The following is a 22,021-nucleotide window of genomic DNA, read 5'->3' as shown; positions in this document are numbered from 1 at the left end:
TGCTGTTACTTTAAGAGCGAATGCACAGATCTAATATACTGATACTGTACACATGCGTTTACTTTCTCAACTGTTTACATTCACTTAACCCTCTGGGCTTCTTCGTAAAATAGTCACACTTAGCTTCCTCCCGCCCGAAAACGGGCGAAGCCTTAAAATGTTACTTTACTTTTTCCCAGGATAACCAATCAAATATATTTTTGTTCTATAATGTTTTCTGATTATTATTTAGAATTTTTAGAATTTTTTATGATACTTTGCATTAATTATATAATTTTTATGAGCTATTTTTTCCATTAGAATTAATATATATATTTTTATTTTATTTATTTTATTTTATTTTTCAATAAATGCAACATTTCACATCAAATTAGAGTGCAGGCCTAAAAAAAAAAAATTTTCAAGTGAGAAGAGCGCCACCTAGTGGCTTCAAAATTTATTAATTTATGTCATGTCCTATAACCGCCTATAGGCGGCCTATAGCTTTTTTATTTATTTATTTGATTTATTCCCATTCGGAAAGAAAACAATTTATTACTAAGCAACCACTGAATGGAACAACACAAATTATATATCATTTTAAAGCTTAGGATCTCAGCTTTTTAATGCATCTAATTACATTTATTAATTCCTAACGAGTGCTGAGTAATCCCTCTAAAACCAAGTGTACCGCCAGCAGGCGCCACCTAGCTGCGAAAATATTCATTACCATATTTTTCAAAAATCTTGCCTTAACACAAAGTTGATGTCATTTGAAAGCTTGAAGTCTGAACTTTACAGTGAATGTATCCACTTTGAAAAACTCTTAAGTATTGCTGAGTTATTTGCTGATAAATAGAATTTCTTTTTTTTCATAATCTATAAAATAATGTACTGCAATGTGTCAAAAACATCATACAGCTCATGAAACATTCTCAGATAATTGAAAATGGCACTTCATTTTTTACAGCATATTATTACAATTAAAATGAGCCCAAAATTAACATAATCTATTGCTTTTATGACAAGATATTCTTCATGGAGAAAAAATTGCCCATGAGGGGGTGTCAAAGACTGTACAAAAAGGCTATCTCTTTTCAAAATGCTGTAATTTTTGATTCCTTTATCCAAAAATTATTTTTTTTTTATCCAGATGCAGCTAACATGTAGGGGGACTTCACTAAAAAAGAATTTTCCTCCTACCTTATTTCCCTCCTGAGTTATTCCATGACAAATAAGAAAGATATGCAAAATCATAATAAAAATTATATATATATATTGTCTTTTATCCGCCGTTTCTTGGCAGGACAATGTCCAAATGTAATGTAATTTATATTTTCAAAAAATTTAAAAAGAGTTCTTTCAAACGATACCTACCTTTTGACTCTCCTTGCTATAGTTTTGGAGTTATTATGATTATATAATTTTTATATAGTTTGGGGCAAAATTTGCTGTTTCAGTCTTACCAGTTCATTTCTCTCTGTGTGTGTGTGTGTTTGTGTGTGTGGGGGGGAGGGTGTCTTTTTTGCACTCTTGATGTTTTAGAGTGTCACCCCTTCATTGCTGTACACTTTTTTTCAGCACAGTGGCTGATCTGTAGCTTGTACCACCAAAAGTTTCTCTGAGTTTTCCTATTTTTTCGTATTTCCCATTCATTTCCTATGTCGCCCGTTTTCGGGCGGGAGGAAGCTAAGTGTGACTTTTTTTTTTACGACCCTTTAACATATCAGAATCATCTCCTTGATTTTTTTGTGTGTTCATATAGGTAATAAAAGAAAAGTCACCAAGTTTCACCCCCATCCGATGAAGCAAAAAAATTAAACAATTCGAAACGTTCAAGTTTTCGCCCGTTTTCGGGCGAAGAAGCCCAGAGGGTTAAGACATAACAGACTATGTTTACTCTCTGAGACGTGGTTTTCTGCGTGTGCGGATGTGTTTGCAAACAGAACTTTCCACACAGCGTGTGAGTAATGAAATGAGCTCCCTTTTGCATCTTCTTTGCTTGAATATTTAAATTGTCAAGGCTTAAACTTGATGCAGAGCTGACTCATCAACTGTCCCGAGCATCGTTCACGTTTGTTCACGTTCATGCATTGTTAAGCCTGTTTTATACTTCTGCATCGAACTCACGCCGTAGCTACGTCGTAGGCTGTGTGTAGCGCGTGTACCCTTCGGCGTACCCTGACGTGCACCTCTCCAAAAATGTAACAATGCGTCAACTCTACGCGGACACAAGCGCTGTGATTGGTCTGCTAGAACCCCTCCCTCGGGTTTCACATGCTCCCTCTGCAAGTGTAATTGCGCGTCAACGCGGACGACGACGCAGAAGTATAAATGAAAACCAACGCGTTGCCTACAGCGTAGAGGCTTCAGCGTAGGTCCGACGCAGAAGTATAAAACAGGCTTTAGAATTCATTAAAATGTTACTGGCCAACTGACAAGCCATCGCCGATTTTTACTCGCATTTGGTGCTTGGTAATTTTAGGCCCTGCATATGCACTTAAACTATACACTATGTACTCTACCATCTAGTGTATGAATTTTAGATGGGTGATTTGTCATCCAGCATCGGAGTCAGATGTTAAACCTGTAACTGTTGAGTGCATGAAATATCCAACATTCCACAATTTGTTTTTTGCAGTTAAATATGTGCATCATTTGTGTATTTAAAGTGCACTTCTTATTGTAATTTTCACTCTTTATTCTACAAAATGGAATAGAATAGTTCACAAGCATGCAAAGTGAAACACACTTATTAGCTAAAATTAGCTGGTTAAAATTAGAAAGTTCTTTATTGGCCTCTATAGCTGCTTTTTTCACCGTCAGGTAAAAACCATGATCATTGCTAAACCGTTCCTCTCCGTGTCAATCCGGCTCAGCCAGTACGGGTATGGTTTCATTTTCCATTGTGGGGCTAATAACAGAGATTTTTAGAATGTAAAAACAGGAAACAGACAATCCAGACCAATTCTGAGTGGTGATGTCACTACACAGATTCTACCAGAACGGTAGAGAATTTCGGACGGACAATGGTTTGTAATCATGCCGTGCCATACCAGACTCAAGTGGAAATATAACTGGAACCTCTCCTTACCATTATTAGAACCGTTCAGCCCGACTGTAGAAAAGCGGCTTATGGTTCCACGAAGAATCTTTAGCATTCATGTAAACTTACCATTGCACAGAATGTTCTTTAAAGTGGAAAATCTTTAGATTATTACAGTTTTCTTCACAGTATAAAAATGTTTCTTTTTAAAAAATGTTCACTGAAAGATTCTTTAAGCAGGGCTGTAGACTAACACTTGAGAGCAGTTGCACTGGTGATACTAAGTTCTACAGATGGTGGCGCCAGAACCTGATCTGGTATCGCTGGGGGAAAATTTATCATAAAGTTAATTTAATCATAAAATTACTTTTTTACATAATCGCTTTTTTACTTCATTGCATACAATTTGCATTAATAAGTGCAGTTACTAATAATATTTCATGTTTATTTATTGGAAAAATATCAGTAAAGCACTGAGCTTGAATTGATATGCAGATAAAATTTACTTTTATTAACAACAGTAATGTGCAAAAACCTCATTTGAAATATTATGTTAAATATTCTACTCTTATTAAATGTACCATTGTTGTTCTATAGTATCATACTGATCTGACCGACATCTTCAGTGATTATAAAATGAGCACTCTTTACTTGTTTTCTGTGTAAAGTTTTTGTTTTTCATGACTTTGTGATTTCCTACTTTTTCCGTAAATTAGGGAGTTGAAATTAGGGTTTGCACAGACTAGTCGACTTTGATTCTCTGCCATGACACTTAAGCCTTGACGTCGACTATTCACTGATCATGGCCTATTGAGGGTGCAAAAGGATATGAAATCTTTGAAGTCCACTTTTGCGCTCTGCTTCCAACAGTTAACAGTTAATTCAGATGGTATGAATGCGCGTTTTAAACAGCTTATTGTACACATAAGTTAATTGCCGTTCTAAACTAAAGCACTGCTGCGTTGTAACACACACACACACATACAGAAGCTTGCACATAATCTGCAGATTGCATGCACACACAAACATTCGGAAGCGAAGAAATGTATTGTCAACACTGTTCTGTGATTTATCAATAAAATAGCTTAGAAACTGAAAAGTTCTAACATATATTTCTTAGTAACTAAAACCCACAGCTTCACTTGGTAGAGAGACGCTGTCAGGTAGAATCAATTCACACACAGTCACTAATGCATTCATATAGATGTAATCTTCACTGTGCTACCGTGTCTGTATCTGATTTAGAATATAACGACTCGAAGACAAAAGAACTGACAAAAATAAGATGTTATATAGGAGCAATTGTCAAATGCCATAACTGCGCACAAGGCAACCTGGGTTCGACTCCCAGCTCAAGGTTCAGGCTTATTTGTTCATTAATGATGTAATCAGCGACTAGTAGACGTCGACTCGACTAATTTTTTTTTAAGTCTACATTTATGTGAAGTCGTTCAACCACTGGTTGAGATGGCTAATAAGTCAATAAGTGCTCCTCTGCCGCCATCTACTGGTTATAGTTGTAATTTCATGGCTTTTTAAATAAGTGTTAGTTTTCCTACATCTATAAACTTTTAGTCTTACAAATCATCATTGAAATAACATTAAAATTGGATAATATTTAGACCTTTGAAGTGCTGGAAAAAGTGTGAAGCACTTTAAAGCCCTTAAAAAGTGCTTGAATTTCACTCTCAAAAGGTTGTACGAATAATAATGTGTATAAATACATGTGAATAATATACATTATTCTATAGTTTATTCTAATATTCATTATTTTCCCAGCGCTATGTAGTACTGGTGTCGCATACTCAAGATCGGCCCAAGAGTACCTGTTCTGAGCTCGCGCTGTGCTGTCTAATATTGGTCTGAGCTTATAAATGGTCCGTGCAGTACAGCTTAAACGAGTAGCGCAGTTTTGTTTCACTTTCTTTTCATTTGCCATTTTATGTTTCTCATATGCAACAGAAATAGCGGTTATTATCAGTTGGGCAACGTGGTGGTGTCACCAGTGCGACCTCTAACAAAATTTAGATGCATCGGGGACCATGCACCATTAGGTCGCAGTCTGGAGCCCTGTTTGGGGAACCCAAAATGGTTCTTTGGCATCACTGTGAAAACCCAGTTTTGGAACCTTTATTTTTAAGAGTGTAGGTTGGCCCTACTGTCTTGAGATTAATCAGTGATTAAACCTGCTATTAAACTCATTTAAACTCATTTAAACTCATTTAAATCATTGTATAATACTTGAATTCATCAGGAACAACCACACAAAAAGTGGTAACACTTTATTTTACAGTGTGTAAAACAGTGTGTAGTTACTGTAGTAATAACAATAAATTATGCATAATTACATGCAACTAACCCTAAACCAAACCACAATCCTAGCCCTAACCCTATAGCATATGCATGTTGTTAATTATTATTACACAGTCTTAAATGCATAATTACACTGTAACACGGATACCATAAAATAAAGTGTAACCCAAAAAGTTCACACTTTATAAAAGGTGTCTTAACTACTATGTACTTGCATAAAAAAGAATGATAAATGTTAGGTACAATGTACTTAAGTATTTGTATTGCAAAACCGTTTTGTTGCTATTGTGGTGGGATACGGGTAAGGTTAGGGACAGGTTTGGTGGTATGGTTAGGTTTAAAGGTGCCACAAGCGACCTGTCTTTGCACAGCCCTGGTTAACAGTGTAATTATAGATACCTACAGAAATGAATTACATCTGTAATCACATGCAGCTATTTTTTTAAATACATGCCTGTATGCAATAAATGCTTTGTATCAAATTATTTATTGTAAATTTATAAATGTTTGTACATAGTAGTTTTAAAGACACATAAAATAAAGTGGGAATAATAAAGAGAGTTAGAAAATAAGAAAGAGACCTGTTAAGACCAGAAAGGAAAATGGTGGACAGTCTCTTAACCCAGGGCACCCGGAATTGACACACACCAGGAAGACAGAACTGCGGTCAGGGGGAGGGACGTGATCAGCTCAAGCCTGTGTGTGTGTGTGTGTGTGTGTGTGTGTGTGTGTGTGTGTGTGTGAGAGAGAGAGTGCAGAGGCGGGCCATTCGATGTGTGTGTATACGAGAGAGAGGAAGCAAGTAGCTTTTTGTGTTTGTGTGAGAGGGAGGACATGTTACCGTTTCAGTGAGAGAGAGAAAAAAACCCCTCAGTGGGCAGAAGAGGTAGAATTCCAGTGGAGGCATTGATCTGTCAGGCGGCTTGTCAAAACTTGAAAGGAAGGAAAGCAGTGAGTGAAACGCAGGGAGAGGAGAGAGAGGGATCAGCCGCCAGCATGGAGGAGGATGAGGATGAGGTGCTTGGTCTTTTGGACAAAGTTCTGGAGGATGAAGATTTGTTTGACAATGAGATGGACTTGGACTGTCCATTTACCCCAATGGAACTCCAGGCGTTTAAGGTGAGAGAGAGACAGGCTGAGAGGTGAAGAGACAAGACAGCACTTTTCTCTTCCTCTGCTGGCTTTTGCTCTGTCTCAATGGCTAAAAATAGTAAGGTGGAAAAGTATTAAAACATTTCACGACGTGGCTTTAGTGTTTGTTCAGTTCCCTTTTGCTTAGTTTGTACCAGTCATATGTAGCAATGGTGAGTCTGTATGGTCTTAATGATCTTTATCCTGTTCTAACACAATTGTCGAGACAGAAATCACTCAGATAAAGGCAGAAACTGGGCCATTTTTTTGCACAAATACAGATGTTTATACACCAACTGTTGCTGTGATTTTGACTCTTTGGAATTTCATTTGCTATAGCTTGTTTGATTTGGGATGTTTAGTGTTTCTATAAGAGCATCCATGCTTCCTCAGACTCCACCAGTAGTTACTTCACTTTGTGGCTATCATTAGCACAATCTCATATTCTCTATAGTTGGACACTCACATTCAGAGCACACAGGCCATAAACACACCATTCTCGTAAAGGCACAGTTACCCTAAAATAAAAATTCTGTTAATATTTTCTCACCATCATGTCATTCCAAACCTGTCTGACCTTTTTTTGTTGGTGTTGTTTGTTTTTTTACATACGAGAGTGAGTGAGAGTAAATTTTTATCGAATTTTCATTAGTTTGGGTGAACTATCCCTTTATAACATTTCTCTCACAATACATTTGGTGCAGTCAAAAAAATTGTGTAAGTCTGTGCTTCTAAACGGGTTTAGTTTAAGACTGACCTGAATCATGTGAGTTTGAGGTACTGTTGTCCATGATGTACACAGAAGATGGACAGTATAATGAGCTGAAAAAGAAAAATACATTTTAGCTGTAAGCATAATTTACTGTTATTACTATAGCAAGTACATGTAGTAATGTGTAACTATATCCCCTTAAAATAAATTGTTACAGATTTTTTTTTTTTTTAATACTCACCAAGGCTGCATTTATTTGATCAAAAATACAGTAAAACAGTAATACAGTAAACTACCGTTTAAAATATCTGTTTTTCTATAAATTACAGTAAATGTAATTTATTCCTTTGATGATGAAGCTGAATTTTCAGCAGCCATTATTCCAGTCTTCAGTGTCACATGATCCTTCAGAAATCATTCTAATATGCTGATTTGGTGCTCAAGATCTTTTTAAATTATAATCAATGTTGAAAACAGTTGTTCTGCTTAATATATATATATATATATATTACATTCTTTGATTAATGTAAAGTTCAAAAGAACATCATTTATTTAAAATAGAAATTTTGTAACAGTGTGTTTACTGTAACTTTTGGTCAATTTAATGCATCCTTGCTGAATATTCATTGCTTTAAGAAATCTTACTGGACCCAAACTTTTGAACGGTAGTGTATCCCTTTCCCTTCCCTTTCAGTGGAAGTCAATATTTTATTTTCCCCCATCTTATCAATCTTATCATCCACCAAATAATGGCACACCTTTCCTCCACCAAAATTTGAGGTATTGTTAATGTCCATAGCACAAAATATGTAGGAAGTTTGCTGAAATGTAACACTTGTCTTTAAAAAGCAAGTTTTTTTTTTTTTTTTTTGAAAAAGCAAGCACCACTAATAAATAGTGTTTCACCTTAATGAAAACTAATCACAACTGCTAATTTTAAATCTTAACCTTCTATTAGCATTCTATTAGTGTAATAAATGGTGGGCCAAAATGTCAGTGGATCATTACTAATAAAATCCCTAAATTCAGAGGCTGACTTCAGCTTGTTTGTTTCTAGTTTCAGGATATCTTGCAGACTCAAACCTGCATCATATGTGAGTACCAAAGCTCAACGTGTGAAGAGCATGTGCAATATCCATTGTGTCACAGCTCTCACCAGTTACAGATATTTTGATGTGTTCAGTCAAAATCAGATGATTTTCTCACAGATGAAATTAAGGCTTGCAAATACTTTTTCACAACAATTTTCCATTTCAAATAGGAAAATAAGTGCCACTTAGAAGAACTTTCCCAGACTCACTTCAGTCTAACATGGAAAGATCCATCTCAAGTCTCCTGGTCTTGCTTCGATGAAGGAATAAAGTTTCCAACAATGGACATTCATTAATATTAACAATATATTCTGGTAGACGAATGCATTTCTTGGTCTGGCTGTACATTGTCTGTTTAGACAGTCTAGGAACTTCTCAGTCTCTGTAACTTCCTCTTCTGTCATGTTTGCCCATTCTTTGTCTTTCACTAATCACACTAACTGTGTTTATAAATATTTTTTTTCCTGTGTTGTCATTCCTTATCAATATCTTATCGCTATCAGCACTGGGCACCGTAGTCACTGCTATTCATTAAGTAAAAGCTGCTGTGCAACAGTTAAATTCTGAACCTCAACACGCATTAATTCAAATCGCTCTCATTTTAAAATTTTTGTTTTTGTTTTTTGGTCTCCCTAAAATGAAATTTAATGGTCACCAAAATTTGGTAACAACATTCAGTAACACTTTATTTTACAGTGTCCTTGTTATATATGTTACATGTACTTACCATAGTAATAACAGTAAATGATGCATAATTACATGCAACTAAACCCTCAACCAAATCCTAATCCTACCCTAATCCTATAGTAAGTATATGTAGTTGCTTAATATTACTCAGTACTTAAATATATAATTACACTGTAACAATGACACCTTAAAATAAAGTGTAACCCAACATTATTTTGAAAAAATATCTGTCATGTTCCACAGAAGAAAGAAAGTTTTGGAACAACGTGAGTGAATAAATGATAACAGAATATTAATTTTTGGGTGAACTATCCCTTTGAGGGTCTTTAAAGGGTTCTTCAGGGTTTTCACAATCTGTTTCAAAAGTAATCCTTTTTTATTCTTTACACGTCCAGTATTATCATCTTCACACAGGATATTCATAACTGTCATAACGAGTCCTGGCCTAACTTTAGTCTGAAACGTGTTCATTTTTCCCCTTCAAGAGAGTCACAGAATAAATAGTGCTCTGGACAAAGGAGGGTTTGTGAGTGAATTATAAGGGCAATGGTGGGGATATTTGGCCGCTTTCTTTATGCAGTTAGTCATAAGGGTGGTACTTCCTGTCTTTTCAGATAGAACTGCTGTTTATTCCTTTATGTAATCAAATTTCATGGGTTTCAAGCAGACCCAGTCATGTTTTGATTTATCCTCATATATTTGTGGTGGTTTTGGTGGACAGACATGGTGGGAGAATTTACACATACAGTAATTGTTGCTAAATATTTTTTATGAACTCATAAGCAAGAGCTGTTGTAAATGGAAAGTTCAAAGGGGGATTTGGTTTAAAGGCTTATTTGGAGCAAAAACATGGAAGCAGACATTTGAAAGTTGGATTACACTTGAAGGCTCCTTAAGTTTTCCTCTTTCACTCATATTCACAGGTGTTTGTTCAAATGGCTGGGTTTAGATAGCATGTCTTTGTCTTTGTTTGAACACACAAACACAGAAACAGTTTGAACTTTGTACCTGGATGGGTGAATTCTCAGGGTGTGTCTCTGCCTGAGAAATTTCACGCCAGAGAGAGAAATAAAATCAGAACAGACTAGTAGTAGGAAAAGCTGAACACATGGCTTGATTAACTGCAGGTGGTGCAAATTTCTTGAATATCACAACAAAAATTTACCTATGCATATGATTCACTACAGTTCCCAGCTGAAATGAACACTAAAGGCAGTAAAACACAAACAACTTTTATTCCTTTTCACACAAATTATGATTACAGATTCATAATTTGGTTGAAGCCATTTTCTTTTCAGGGCTTTTCTGGCTGACAACAACTGCAGATAAGTACCTGTTTAGGATTCTGTTAAAGTCAGATTTGGGGTTTCCAGACCTAGGTACATGTGTAAGAAATCAAAAGGGATATTAGTTTGAAAAATATTCTCTAAGAATCTGTGTACCTCTTGCCAAAAGGGTATAGCCTTTTGGTAGGCCCAGAATAAGTGATAATGATTAGCGTCGCTGTTGCCACACAGTCTCCAGCACCCTGTTCCTATGTTTTGGTATGCTCATTGCTTTCTGAACAGGGGTATTAAAAATCTCATTAAGTTTTTCCATCCAAATGCTCTCCAAGTTAACGAGTAAAGGCAGGCATACACTGTGCAATGTCTGTGCGATTTCAGCAAGGTACCTACTCACACTGAACGAGAAAAAAAAATGAGCCAAAGCTCAGGATTTACGTGCTCACACTATACGGTCCGAACGTCGAGCTGTGACTTCACTGCTCACACTATACGTGTGAAATATGCGCGAATCAGCGCGATAAACCCTCGGTTGCGCCTATAGACAATATCATGTATCCAGAGATATTTTCAAAACAAGCATCAGCTATCAATATCAAGATGATTTAGCATTTCCAATTTATGTATTAAATTATTATTATTATTATTATTATTATTATTATTATTATTAGGGAAGGCCTAGGCTACTTTTATTATTAAAGTGATAGGCTGTTAATTAAATTGCCACGCAATAATTTCATAGCACATCACTGCTTAACCAACGCGCTGTGAGGATAATGAAATATTACATAGAAGCTTACTCCTCCTCATTGAAAATTGTCTAAAACATTTAGGTCGATTACAATGAATTTTAGGCATATAATTAATTATTAACAGTCTAATATGTCCGAACACTGCAATAATTCATCAATGAAAATTAAAAACAGCTTTATTTCAAAAACGTTGTTTAACAAATTAATAAAAGAGGCAAAGTGTACATCGCAGGTGGCTTGGAAGAAGTGGGTAATGGTTAATCCATTTTGCAACACGAACTGGAGGTAAGCAACAGTAATTTGTAGCTAGTTTGAACTACAGAACTTAAAGATCTCCCTTTTTTTGTTTTTTTTTTGTTTGTTTTTTGCTGCAGATGAAACTTCTGTTTTCGCGCAGGCGCAGTGAGGGAAAAAACACTGAGTTTAGGACAGTCGGTTCGTAGCTCTGCTTCAACTGTGCAATATAGTCAAGTTTCTCGTTTCCCCCTGTACACTGCACGAACACTGCACGACAAAGCTGAAAATCGGCCCGACCTGAAAAAGAGTCGCACGAGTCAGAATTCGGCTCAAAATCGGACGAAAATCGCACAGTGTATGCCCGCCTTAAGTTGTCTTCCACTGCATTTTACACATTACTTCCCAGTCATTCTTGTCTATTGCTGTGCCTATTTCCAGATTTGTGTTATTTATTCAGAATGATGCTGACTCTTCTGTCTGTGCCCCCCTTTGTAATTTCATCATATCTATTTCTCATTTGTAGATAACGATAGAAGTCTTGATTTACCAGACCATGTTTCACCTTGAGAGTTTGAAAGTCTGTTAGTTGTCCGTTATGTGTAAAGTAAGAGGTGAGGCCTTTCTCTGCCCACTCACGGGATCTTTTATCATGTCTATTGGGTACAAATTCCGTGTCATAGGCACACCATCTTAACATTGCCACTGCTTTAGTTTTTTTACAAACTTGATGCCAGATCTTAAAAGTTAGTTTTATCCACGGATTATCTTTATCTGCCAGGTGAGCCAGTAGTCTCTTATCTGCTACCATGGCTTGTATTGGAGGGCCATTAGTAATGAATTGATTTTCAATACCAATCACCTCAAAACACCTTTATCATAGTGTATGACTTGCAAACTAATACATTTTGACATTTGCGTCACATAGCTTTCTCCATCTTTATTGCTTTTCCGCTGTAAGTAAACTTGCTTGGTAGCCCACCTGGTACAGCATTGCGCTTGCGATGCAGAGCTCTTTGGTTCAAGTCCTGGGTAACATGGTTCACCAAAATAGCTTGAAGTCATATACTGTAAAAACAAGGTTAAATGGCTTGGTTGCTTATGTGTTTTTGTTTCACATTTTCTTTCTTAACACTGTCGGTTGCATTTAGTGTAGGGTGGTATGTTATTTTCAAACATAATAGAGCATTAACCTTTTAGCTCCACTTAACGGACATTTCATTTGATTCGAACTGCTGTGATATGTGCATGAACCAACCTAAAATATTTATCTGTTTTGAAGTCAAATGAACACACTTATTAGGGCCACTTGATTTTGAAACTGCCGTAAAATGTGCAAAGAGTGAATTAGGTAATCCTAAAATGAAAATTCTCTCATAATTTTCTTACCTTCATGTTGTTCCACACTTGTATTACTTTCTTTCTACTGTGGTGCATAAAATGTACATTTTTGAAGAATATCCTGGCTAAACTTGTTGCTGCCAAGTTCCAAAATGACAAAATGTTCTTATTACTTCCACACTATTTTACCAATCTTCTAAAGCTATATAGATGCATTGTATGATAACAGGCTGCAATTTAAGTTATTCACTGACAAACTTACATTAGTGAAATTATGGCAAAATTTCATTACAAAAACAGGTCCATTGTCAATAGTGTAGCAATTTATAAAGCAAAGAAATCACTTTTATACCAAGCAGCTTTCTGTTTTCACTGCAGTGCAGTGAATGTCAGGTATAAATACAATAGCATAAGTCATTTGGACCATTATAATTTTGCATCAGTTTTGAAGCTTGATATCCCCAGTGCGTGTTATATGTTTTTAGATTCACCTGATTCATCTGTATTGTATGTGTTTATGTTTCAGGGAGACATGGAAAAAGGTCTGGAAATGAAGAAACTGGTTCTGTCTGGTTTCTTGGCCAGTGAAGAAATCTATATTAACCAGCTGGAGGCATTGCTGCTAGTGAGTACTACTGCCACAAATATTGTCACTCACACTTTATGATAATCTTGATGTAGGAACGTCTCAGTTCTTGGTGTGTGGAGTGTTTTAAGTAAGCAATATAACATACTTGAGGTTTGCTGTTGAAGCACAGCCCCTTTAGCTGTGACTGTATTCACAATGCAGCATGCCTAGAGTACCTTATTGCTTTTATAAAATGGTTACCACGATACAAATGTTAAAGATGAAAATATATGTATTAATGTTACTTTTTTAAATTAAAAATCTTTAAATTCCATCCTTCCAGAAAAAATAGTCTCTGACAGTGACAGTAAACGACAAGAAAATGTTCCTAGATGTAATACCTTATCTGATGGATGACTAGAAACTAGGGCTGGGGTAAACGATTATTAATTAAACGATTAGTCGGGCGATTATTTTATCGATTAGTCGACTAATCTAACGACTAATTTGAATTAATTATCCTGTCTGTTATTCTCATATCTCTGTCAAACCGTTACTCCGATGGATTTCAAACTCGACAGCTGTCTGGGCACGAGTAAGTGCAGTGCCAAGTTTGACGTTGTTTGGATGAGAAATGCAAAAGATATCATTAAATATATTGGTAAAAGAAGCACTTAGAAGGTTAAAATAAACATTCTGACATAAACACTCTGTCAGCTACAGTGTTTACTTCTGAATAATATAGTATACTAGTATACTATATTATTCAGAAGTAAACATTGTAGCTGACAGAGTGTTCATATGACAGCCTCTGAACTCGGTCAATACTAATCTTATATACAGGCACGTAACGTTACTGGACTAAACATAGGCTACATTCAATCAGCCATCGCTAAGAAATACCTTCTGAAGTTTTTTGACGGCGATCAGCTGTAAAATGGCTTGGTCCTGCTCGGTTTTCGTTGACTTTGAGTACAAGAATTTAAAGTTTTTTAAAAGATCCCCTGGGGTTAATGTGTCAGCATTCGACAGAAGTTTGACGCTGTCGTGTGAGAACAAGCAACAGTCGGCATTTTTCCTCCTCCCGCGTGCCTCATCTTCTTAATCTCCTCACGTAACTTAAATGATTAGATTTCGATGGCTTACGTTTCTTCCCTACGGCAGAAATCACCACAGGTTCATCAATGCCGTCAAATGTATTAATTTTTTTGTTTGTTTGTTGATCAAAAAGTACAAAGTAGATAAGGAAAACTAGGATGCCGGGTGTATTCAAAGCGCCACCGTTACTGTTTACATTGCGTGGAATGGTGCGCTGTGATTGGTTGAGCGGATTTATTGCATTCTGCAGAGAAAGGAGACTGGCGTTTGTCGCGGTTTGGAAAGAAAGGGAGAAAACATGACAGAATAACACGGCGGGCGGTGTGTGTGTGATGAGCTGTACCTCCGGGAATGGTGCAAAAAAAAAAAAAAATAATAAAGAAGCGTCGACGCAAAAAATATGACGTCGACGTAATTTTGACGTCGAAGTGTCGACGTCATCGACGCACCGCTACAGCACTACTAGAAACTATTCTCATCTGCACAATATAGGATATTTCCTCGCACACATACATATGCTTATTTCTCTGCATGAGAAAACGTTCGTTTTGCATCTTTTATTTGAAACCAGACCTGTTTGCGCTTCAGCGCAACATAAGAAGTGAAGGTTGCCCAGTATAAACACAGTATAACGGACTACAGTTCTACCTGAAACAGAAAACTTTAAAATACAATTATTTCCTCTGCACTTCGGAAACTGTGGGCTGCTTCCACATATACATACCTACATGTGAAAACATTCTTTGAGAGGGAAGCGTGTGGCCTCAAAAGTAAATGTGAATGTCGCAGACATAATGCCAGCAGAGGTTGGTCTTTCTTAAAAAAATAAATAAATAAACCGTTGCTTTTGTCTATATCATATTACATGGAACAGATTTCACAGTATATTGATTGTTTATGTTGCTAAGGGTGTCACGCAGTGACACAGATCTGTTGGGTGAAGCAGTCATAGCCGTGCTTTATTGTAAATAAAACACACCTATTTACCAATCAGCATCAATTACCATTGCTGTTTGCAATCTTGTACCTTTAAGACTTTTTATGTAAATATAGTTATGATTTGCTATCATAAGGAGGAAGGAATTTACCTTTCATAAGAGCAAGGAAAAGTTAGTTTTCCACAATATGGCTGCTTAGAGTGCAGTAAAAAGAGCATGCGTACACTAAGCCAATCAGGAAGCAGCATTTCCTATTTATAGAAAAAGCTGAAATCTGAAGTCTAGCAGTACTTTGTTCCTCTGCTGTTTGAACGTGTCATTTCCTGTCTTTTTTATCTGCTGTCCAGTGTATTCTGTGCAACAATGTATCACAGCAGTCAAATATTCAATCAGTTGTGCCAGTGTCTCTCTTGCCATTATTTCTAATCACAATCTAATGGGAGTTGAATCAACAGCTGATTTCTAGATTGTTCATTGAATTTGATAAGAGAGGATGCAGAGCAAAAATGAAACCCCCATGATAAACAATGATTTCCTCTCTAAAACCATTAGGAACACACACACACACACACACACACACACACACACACACACACACACACACACACACACACACACACACCCCTACTGTTACAGTCTTTTAGGAACACCTGGATATCTCCTGTCTTAGTTTAAGTAAAACTGCTGATGAATTAATTACAACAGACCTGGGGTTTTATGTACTTCTGCTCTCTGCTGCACACTTCCCGTCCAAACATTACACAGTACTTTGGACCCACAAGCAAAATAGCTACAAATACTTTGGCAGAGCATACTGTATATAAATGAGCAAGCACACATTTATTCATCTTCTCCAATCATTCCTTGAAATGACAGAGGGGGACATGATTCCTGTCATGCTGATGGCATCCAAATTTATAATTCATCCAAAATATGTTTGGTGGGGCGGTGGGCATGCTGACTGGCACAGATTGTACAGCTGACCATTTAATTTGAGCAGTGTAACTTTCATACTTGGTTGACTGCATTTTGGTTTGATGATGAACTCGCTGAAATGTCAAGTTAGCGTGTGAGCACATGTGTAAGGCACCTGTGTGATCAGTTGGATTTAATAAAATAAAGAAATAAAGAAAACAGATACGATACGCTTTCTGCTGTCTCAGTTTCCGTGAACTTGTTTGTGGAGCATGTTGTTTATGCTGCTATTTATGAATGTATACTTTATGAATATAAAGGTAAGAATGAAAAGAATGTAAGAATGTCTCTTTTAAATTCTAATTGTCGTGTTTTCTGTCACCATTTTACATTTTTCCCCTGAAACGCTGAAACTAGTGCTTATATAACATGCCTTGTTTCTGTCACCGTCCAAAGCACTTGAATATGACCTGAGGCATGCTATTGGTTGCCAAGTATAGTCATAACATTCTAACACTGTATTGTTTCACACTGCACACGTTTGGCACTACAAAAGTGGAGCTAACCCCAGCTTAAAAGTGGTGCAAACCGCTTCTAAATGACAAGAATGAAACAAGTGTGTTCCTTTACCCGGAGTTAAAAGCGGCGTTTAGAACGACGGTAACCCAAGGGTTAAGCTGCAGCACAGTGTGAAAAGCCCTATGGATTAATTTTATGAAGTTTTTGATGTTTCACAGTTTTGGTGTTTCAATGGAGGGACAGAAATCTCCCACGTTTTAATTTGAAATATCTTAATTTGTGTTCCTAAGATGAATGAAAGTCATACAGGATTGGAACGACACGAGGGAGAGTAATTGATGACAGAAATTTCAATATTTTGAATATTCATCCTGGTGTGAACAGGCCTTAAGTCTTTATATCAGAAGGTTGTTAAGAACATGAGAACATAAATCCAGTCAAGTGTGTCCAAACCTTTAACTGGTAGTGTAGCAAATAGGCATGTGACAGTATAAAATTTTCATGTAACGATAATTGCTGAAGCTTTTATCAGGGTATATATTATATTATCAAGATATTGAATTAAGTTACCAAAAAGTGTTGTACTCCTAACAGGTTTAATAACTTTTTCATATAACAAAAAGTACATTTAAATGCAATAAAAAAAATACACAAACTTGTATAAAGTAAACAAATGTTTCAGACTGATTAAAGTGCAAAATAACTATGGAGAACAATAGGTAACACTTTACAGTGAGGCCCTTTAGATTAACATTAGTTAATCCATTAACTAACACTGAGCGATATCTACATTTGTCCCAGTAGTTATTATTCTGTGTTATTATACGGCTATGTGTCATACATGATTCTGATTGGTCAATCGCTCCATCCAGCGGTATGTTATCCCCCCATAACAACCGTTAAAAATGAATAACCATATCCCTTAAATGTCAGTCTAGTTTGAACTTGTCGCTTGCTAGCAACTGCTCTCTCCTTGGAAACTTTGCGTTTAAAGAGCTAATAAAACATTTAGACTCAGATCTATTTTTCATGTCTAATTATTTTGTTATGTGGCAAGTAGCCATGTAATAAGCGAGATAATGTATATCCAGATAGTTTTCATTGCAGAATAAACCCGTTCAGGGTGATTCAAGCCCCTTTCGCTGATCACCCTGTCAGGGTTTTTTCAGGGGATGGAGGAAGACTAATTATAAAAACTAATTATAGTCTTATTAAATAAGACTAAAATAAAGAACTAATTAACATACTGACAGCAAAACACAAGACCTGAAATACAAACATGAATAAAAACAAGCTCAAAACGTGACAGTACCCAGCCCTCCCAGAAGTTGCATCCTCGTGCCGTAAAACATCCACAGGGGTGGAAGGGTGGGCACCCTGGAGGCTGACGAGGGGTGGCTTAACAGAACAGGAAGCCTTTAGGGAGGTGCAGGCAGCTCAGGGGCCCAGGGAGGCGCTGGAAGTTGCAGGATCAGCCTCTGTTGCCTTGACCCGGTAGCTTGGCTTGGCCACTATGGCCAGAGACGTATAGCACCCCACAAAATTTTCTTGGGAGGAGCTATGGGGTTATAAACTGGAGTGGGCTCTTGGGCTGGAACGGGCTTTTTGGCTGGAGCGAACTCTGGAGCTGGGTCAGGGGCTGGAGCCATCACTGGACTCTGGTCAGGTGCTGGAGCCATCACTGGACTCTGGTTAGGGGCTGAAGCCATCATTGGACTCGGCTCAGGGGCTGGAGCGGATGAGTGTGTAGCCCAGACTCACAATGCCAGAGCCATTATGGTCAGTGCTGCACTCTTTGGGCTTAGCTCTGGAATTTAACTCACTGGAACAGACTTGGGGATTTCTCTTACTGGAACAGACTCAGGAATTTCTCTCACTGGAACAGACTCAGGAATTTCTCTCACTGGAACAGACTCTGTGGCTGGCATGCTGGTTTCCTCCTCGCTCTCGCCGATTGTAAAAGGGAACCATTGCAGAGGAGTACCCAGTTCACGCACATTCCTCAAATGTCCCGCGAGGTCTGTCTCCGGGCAGGCCTCAACGCAGAGACCAGAGCGCATACAAAAACACACACAAGCTGTCGTCATTGTAATGGACATGATGTTGCAACTCTAGGAAGGCCTCTCGAGGGACTGGTTCCCCTGCAAGAGGAGGAGGACTCTCACTGCTGCTAGATCCATTTTAACGGTGCATTATTCTGTCATGGTTGGTTGCAATGAAGTATGAATGCAGTATCTAAACGCAAGCAGTTTTAGTATTTATTCGTACAGAACTCCGGAACAATAAACAGAGCAGAACAACCTAAATTAACACTACGTAGAACTAGGGTTGGGTATCGGTTATTTTTTTTCCGATACCGGTGCCAAATCGATACTTTTAAAACTGTACCGGTGCCTGAACCGATACTTTAAAAAAAGAGCCTTAAAATTATGGTAAATGACATTAAAGAACGGCTTTTTTATTGAAAATAAATTAAATAAAAAGTTCTTAAAATTGAATATATTCAAATTTTAAAGTAAATATATAAATATAAGTAATCTAAATTCAAAACACAACAAATTTACATAAAAAATTTACAATAAAACCTAAGCCACCTAACCCAAATATAATAATTTAACACTAAATAACACTAAAGTACTAATTACAGCAAAGTAGTCTGTATTCTTGGTATGCTACAAACCAGCTTTAAATTTCAGCAATTCTTTTAACATTTTTTTGCCTTCTCTGGCAAAATACGACACTTCTCCTGACTTATTGCATGTCCTGCACAAGGTGAGCATTATTTTAGCATCACCTTAAATGCCGTGATGCGAAACCCCTCATGGAAGAAGAATGGCGTCATGTTAACATCTGTGGCAATGAGCGCTCATCAGGATCAACTGAAGGCTGGATTTTCAAAAGTATGTGAAGTTCGCGGCTCTATTGTTGCAGTAAACTTGCACAATGTTCTTGAATGATTAATTTATTAGCTGGTCTGTTATTGTAATGACTAAGGGTGTCACGATTCTCCAAATCCTCGATTCAATTACATTTTCGATTCTAAAATCACGGTTCGATTCGATTCTCGATTTGTTTGATTGTAAAATAAATTGCATCACAGTAAGTGTATTGTGATTGTCACTAACATTTTAGTAACTAAACTGAATTGTATTAGGTTTAGTGACAACATGTTACAATGTTTACATGGTACAATTTCTGGTAAGCTACACATTTGTATTATTTCAATTAAATTATTGTGATTTGATTTAATATAGACTCATTTGGATAAATATTAGGTAGGCTACACAAGATAGGCGTTAATTTGTCTCAAAAAAACAACAACTCACCTAATGCTGTAAACATACAGAGAGCCCTATCAGCTGGTAGTAGGCTATTATTTAAGGTTAAAAATAATTAAATATAATGCGTTTTTTTTATTATAATAACAACTTTATTTAATGATATAAGTAAAAAAATATAATATGTAATATAGAACACATATTTAGCAAAATACTCTCTATAGCTATTTTTTTCTTGCCAACTACGTGCTATAGCCTATATTATGGTCATTAAACGGCTTTCCTGAGGTAAATGTGACATAATTGTTCTCCAGCTATGTTATTGACCTCTTCACGCTGATGAAAAACACTGATTGATCGATATTATGTATGAGGAATATACATTTCGGTAAGTTGTAGTTGTAGTATCTTTCAACAGTGTTCGTGGTTTTTTTTTACTATTAGCTAGTATAGATGATCGGTTCACGTGCGCTAGGGATCTGTCACGTCACATTTACAAGCGCCAAAACGGTATTTATTGTTTGAATTTCGTAATAAAATTGACAGAATCTGAGAGCTGAGATTTTTTTATATCATAAAGTAACCTACTCTATTCTGTCGGTGTCCGTGTCCTCTTTGCTTCGCGATTTTTCTGTGCGTGAGAGCGTGTGAAAAGTGTCAATTGCCTGTGTCTCACGGTGAATGCGTGAGAGTTGGCAACTCTGGCAGCACTTCAACACGTGTTTTTGTTTTGTTTTTTTTGCTTGGCAAGCCGAGCTGACGTGACAGGGGGCGTGACAGCATCGACGATTCCATTTTTTGATTCGATAATCGAGATTGAGCATTAATTTCGATCGATTTCGATTTAAAATCGAAATCGTGACACCCTTAGTAATGACATCGACTTTACATTTTCACACTAAACATGACGCAGAACAAAACAAACTGTGATTGGTTGCGTTACATGTCAGTCAGTCTTTGGCTGATATTTTTATTCTTAACCCTCTGGGGTCTGAGGTGTTTTCTGGGCCCTGGAGGTGTTCTGACATGCTCTGACATTTGTGTTTATTTCTGTTACTTGTGACATTTTCATGGCTAAAGTCTGATTACACTGTATTTAGCACAAACTCTGCTACAATAATAATAATAATGTCAGCAGCATGTATGTAAACGTTTGTAGTTTTGAGATAATGACATTTATGCGTGGTTTGTGAAAAAACAAAACAATTTTTTTGAAAATTGTATGACGTAGCCTATAATATTTGCTCCAAAACTATGTGAAAATCATCCTGCATACTCATTCAGATGAGACAATATATTGATTTAAAATTTGCAAGACATGTTTTGTGTGAGAAAGCTTTATGCGAAGAGGCGTGAACATCATGCATATTTAATTTATTTCACACATGAGAAAGACAAAGACCTTCCCCTAATGGCCTTATCAGGTGCTAACAGGCCCTATCATTCTGAGCAACCTAGCACAAAGAATGAGGAGATTTAAAAAAGAATGGCTTTTTGATTGTTTGGATTTATTTACAACACAACATAATCCAAATATACACAACAAATGACAAAAAAAGCACATTATTTAACACACTGAACTAAAGACAGAGACTTAACCAGTCACACACCTTTGTGCCATTCCTGAAACATAGTACATACCTTTCATTTCCATGGTGTTTGATTTTTCACTTTACCATGTTCATGTCCGGAGACTTATGTGACTTAGTAGTTATCAGTCAAATTAATTTTTACTTTGTTTATATAGTTTTTCTTTTTTACCCAACAAACATAAGGATACTGATAAACACAACATTTTTACTTCTTGCGTACTCAATCTATGGCAAATTTTTGTGAAGGAAGACAAGCATGTGAAGTTTATCTGGTTTTAAACTGAAGCCAAACACTGTCTGAAGGTTTCCTGAAGAACTGAAAAGCTCTTAAACCTATTGCCAATAAAGTCATGCAGATAGCAGATTTGAACAAAAAAATCAAGTGCAAATACAAAAATAAGATGAGTAAAGAAAACAGGGTTCTTAATTTTAATAATCACCCTTTATTAAATATATGAACACAGAAACCCCCTGTTAACAGTTAATGTCACGTTTCCCAATCCATGACTAGTAAAATAATAGCCGCGTCGCGTCTATGACAACT

At 36.7% G+C, this 22,021-nt stretch overlaps 1 protein-coding gene across 3 annotated transcripts in view; it reads left to right on the top strand.

Moving 5' to 3' along the window:
• The window catches only part of abr (ABR activator of RhoGEF and GTPase), a 296,797-nt gene that overhangs the window by 113,748 nt on the left and 161,028 nt on the right, over nucleotides 1-22,021 (top strand). For 2 of the 3 annotated variants that reach the window (XM_084113285.1, XM_084113286.1), the window contains exon 3: nucleotides 13,096-13,194. In XM_084113285.1, the coding sequence (XP_083969411.1) occupies nucleotides 13,096-13,194 (99 nt within the window). Of the gene's footprint in view, nucleotides 1-6,056; nucleotides 6,458-13,095; nucleotides 13,195-22,021 lie in introns of those variants that run through there. The other variant, XM_084113287.1, reaches the window with a different exon arrangement.

This window comes from Abramis brama (genome assembly GCF_963993115.1).
Source record: "Abramis brama genome assembly, chromosome: 5".
NCBI classification, from domain to species: domain Eukaryota; kingdom Metazoa; phylum Chordata; class Actinopteri; order Cypriniformes; family Leuciscidae; genus Abramis; species Abramis brama.
The sequence above is the reverse complement of the archived record's forward strand: the minus strand, read 5'-3'. Positions and strand labels throughout refer to the sequence as shown.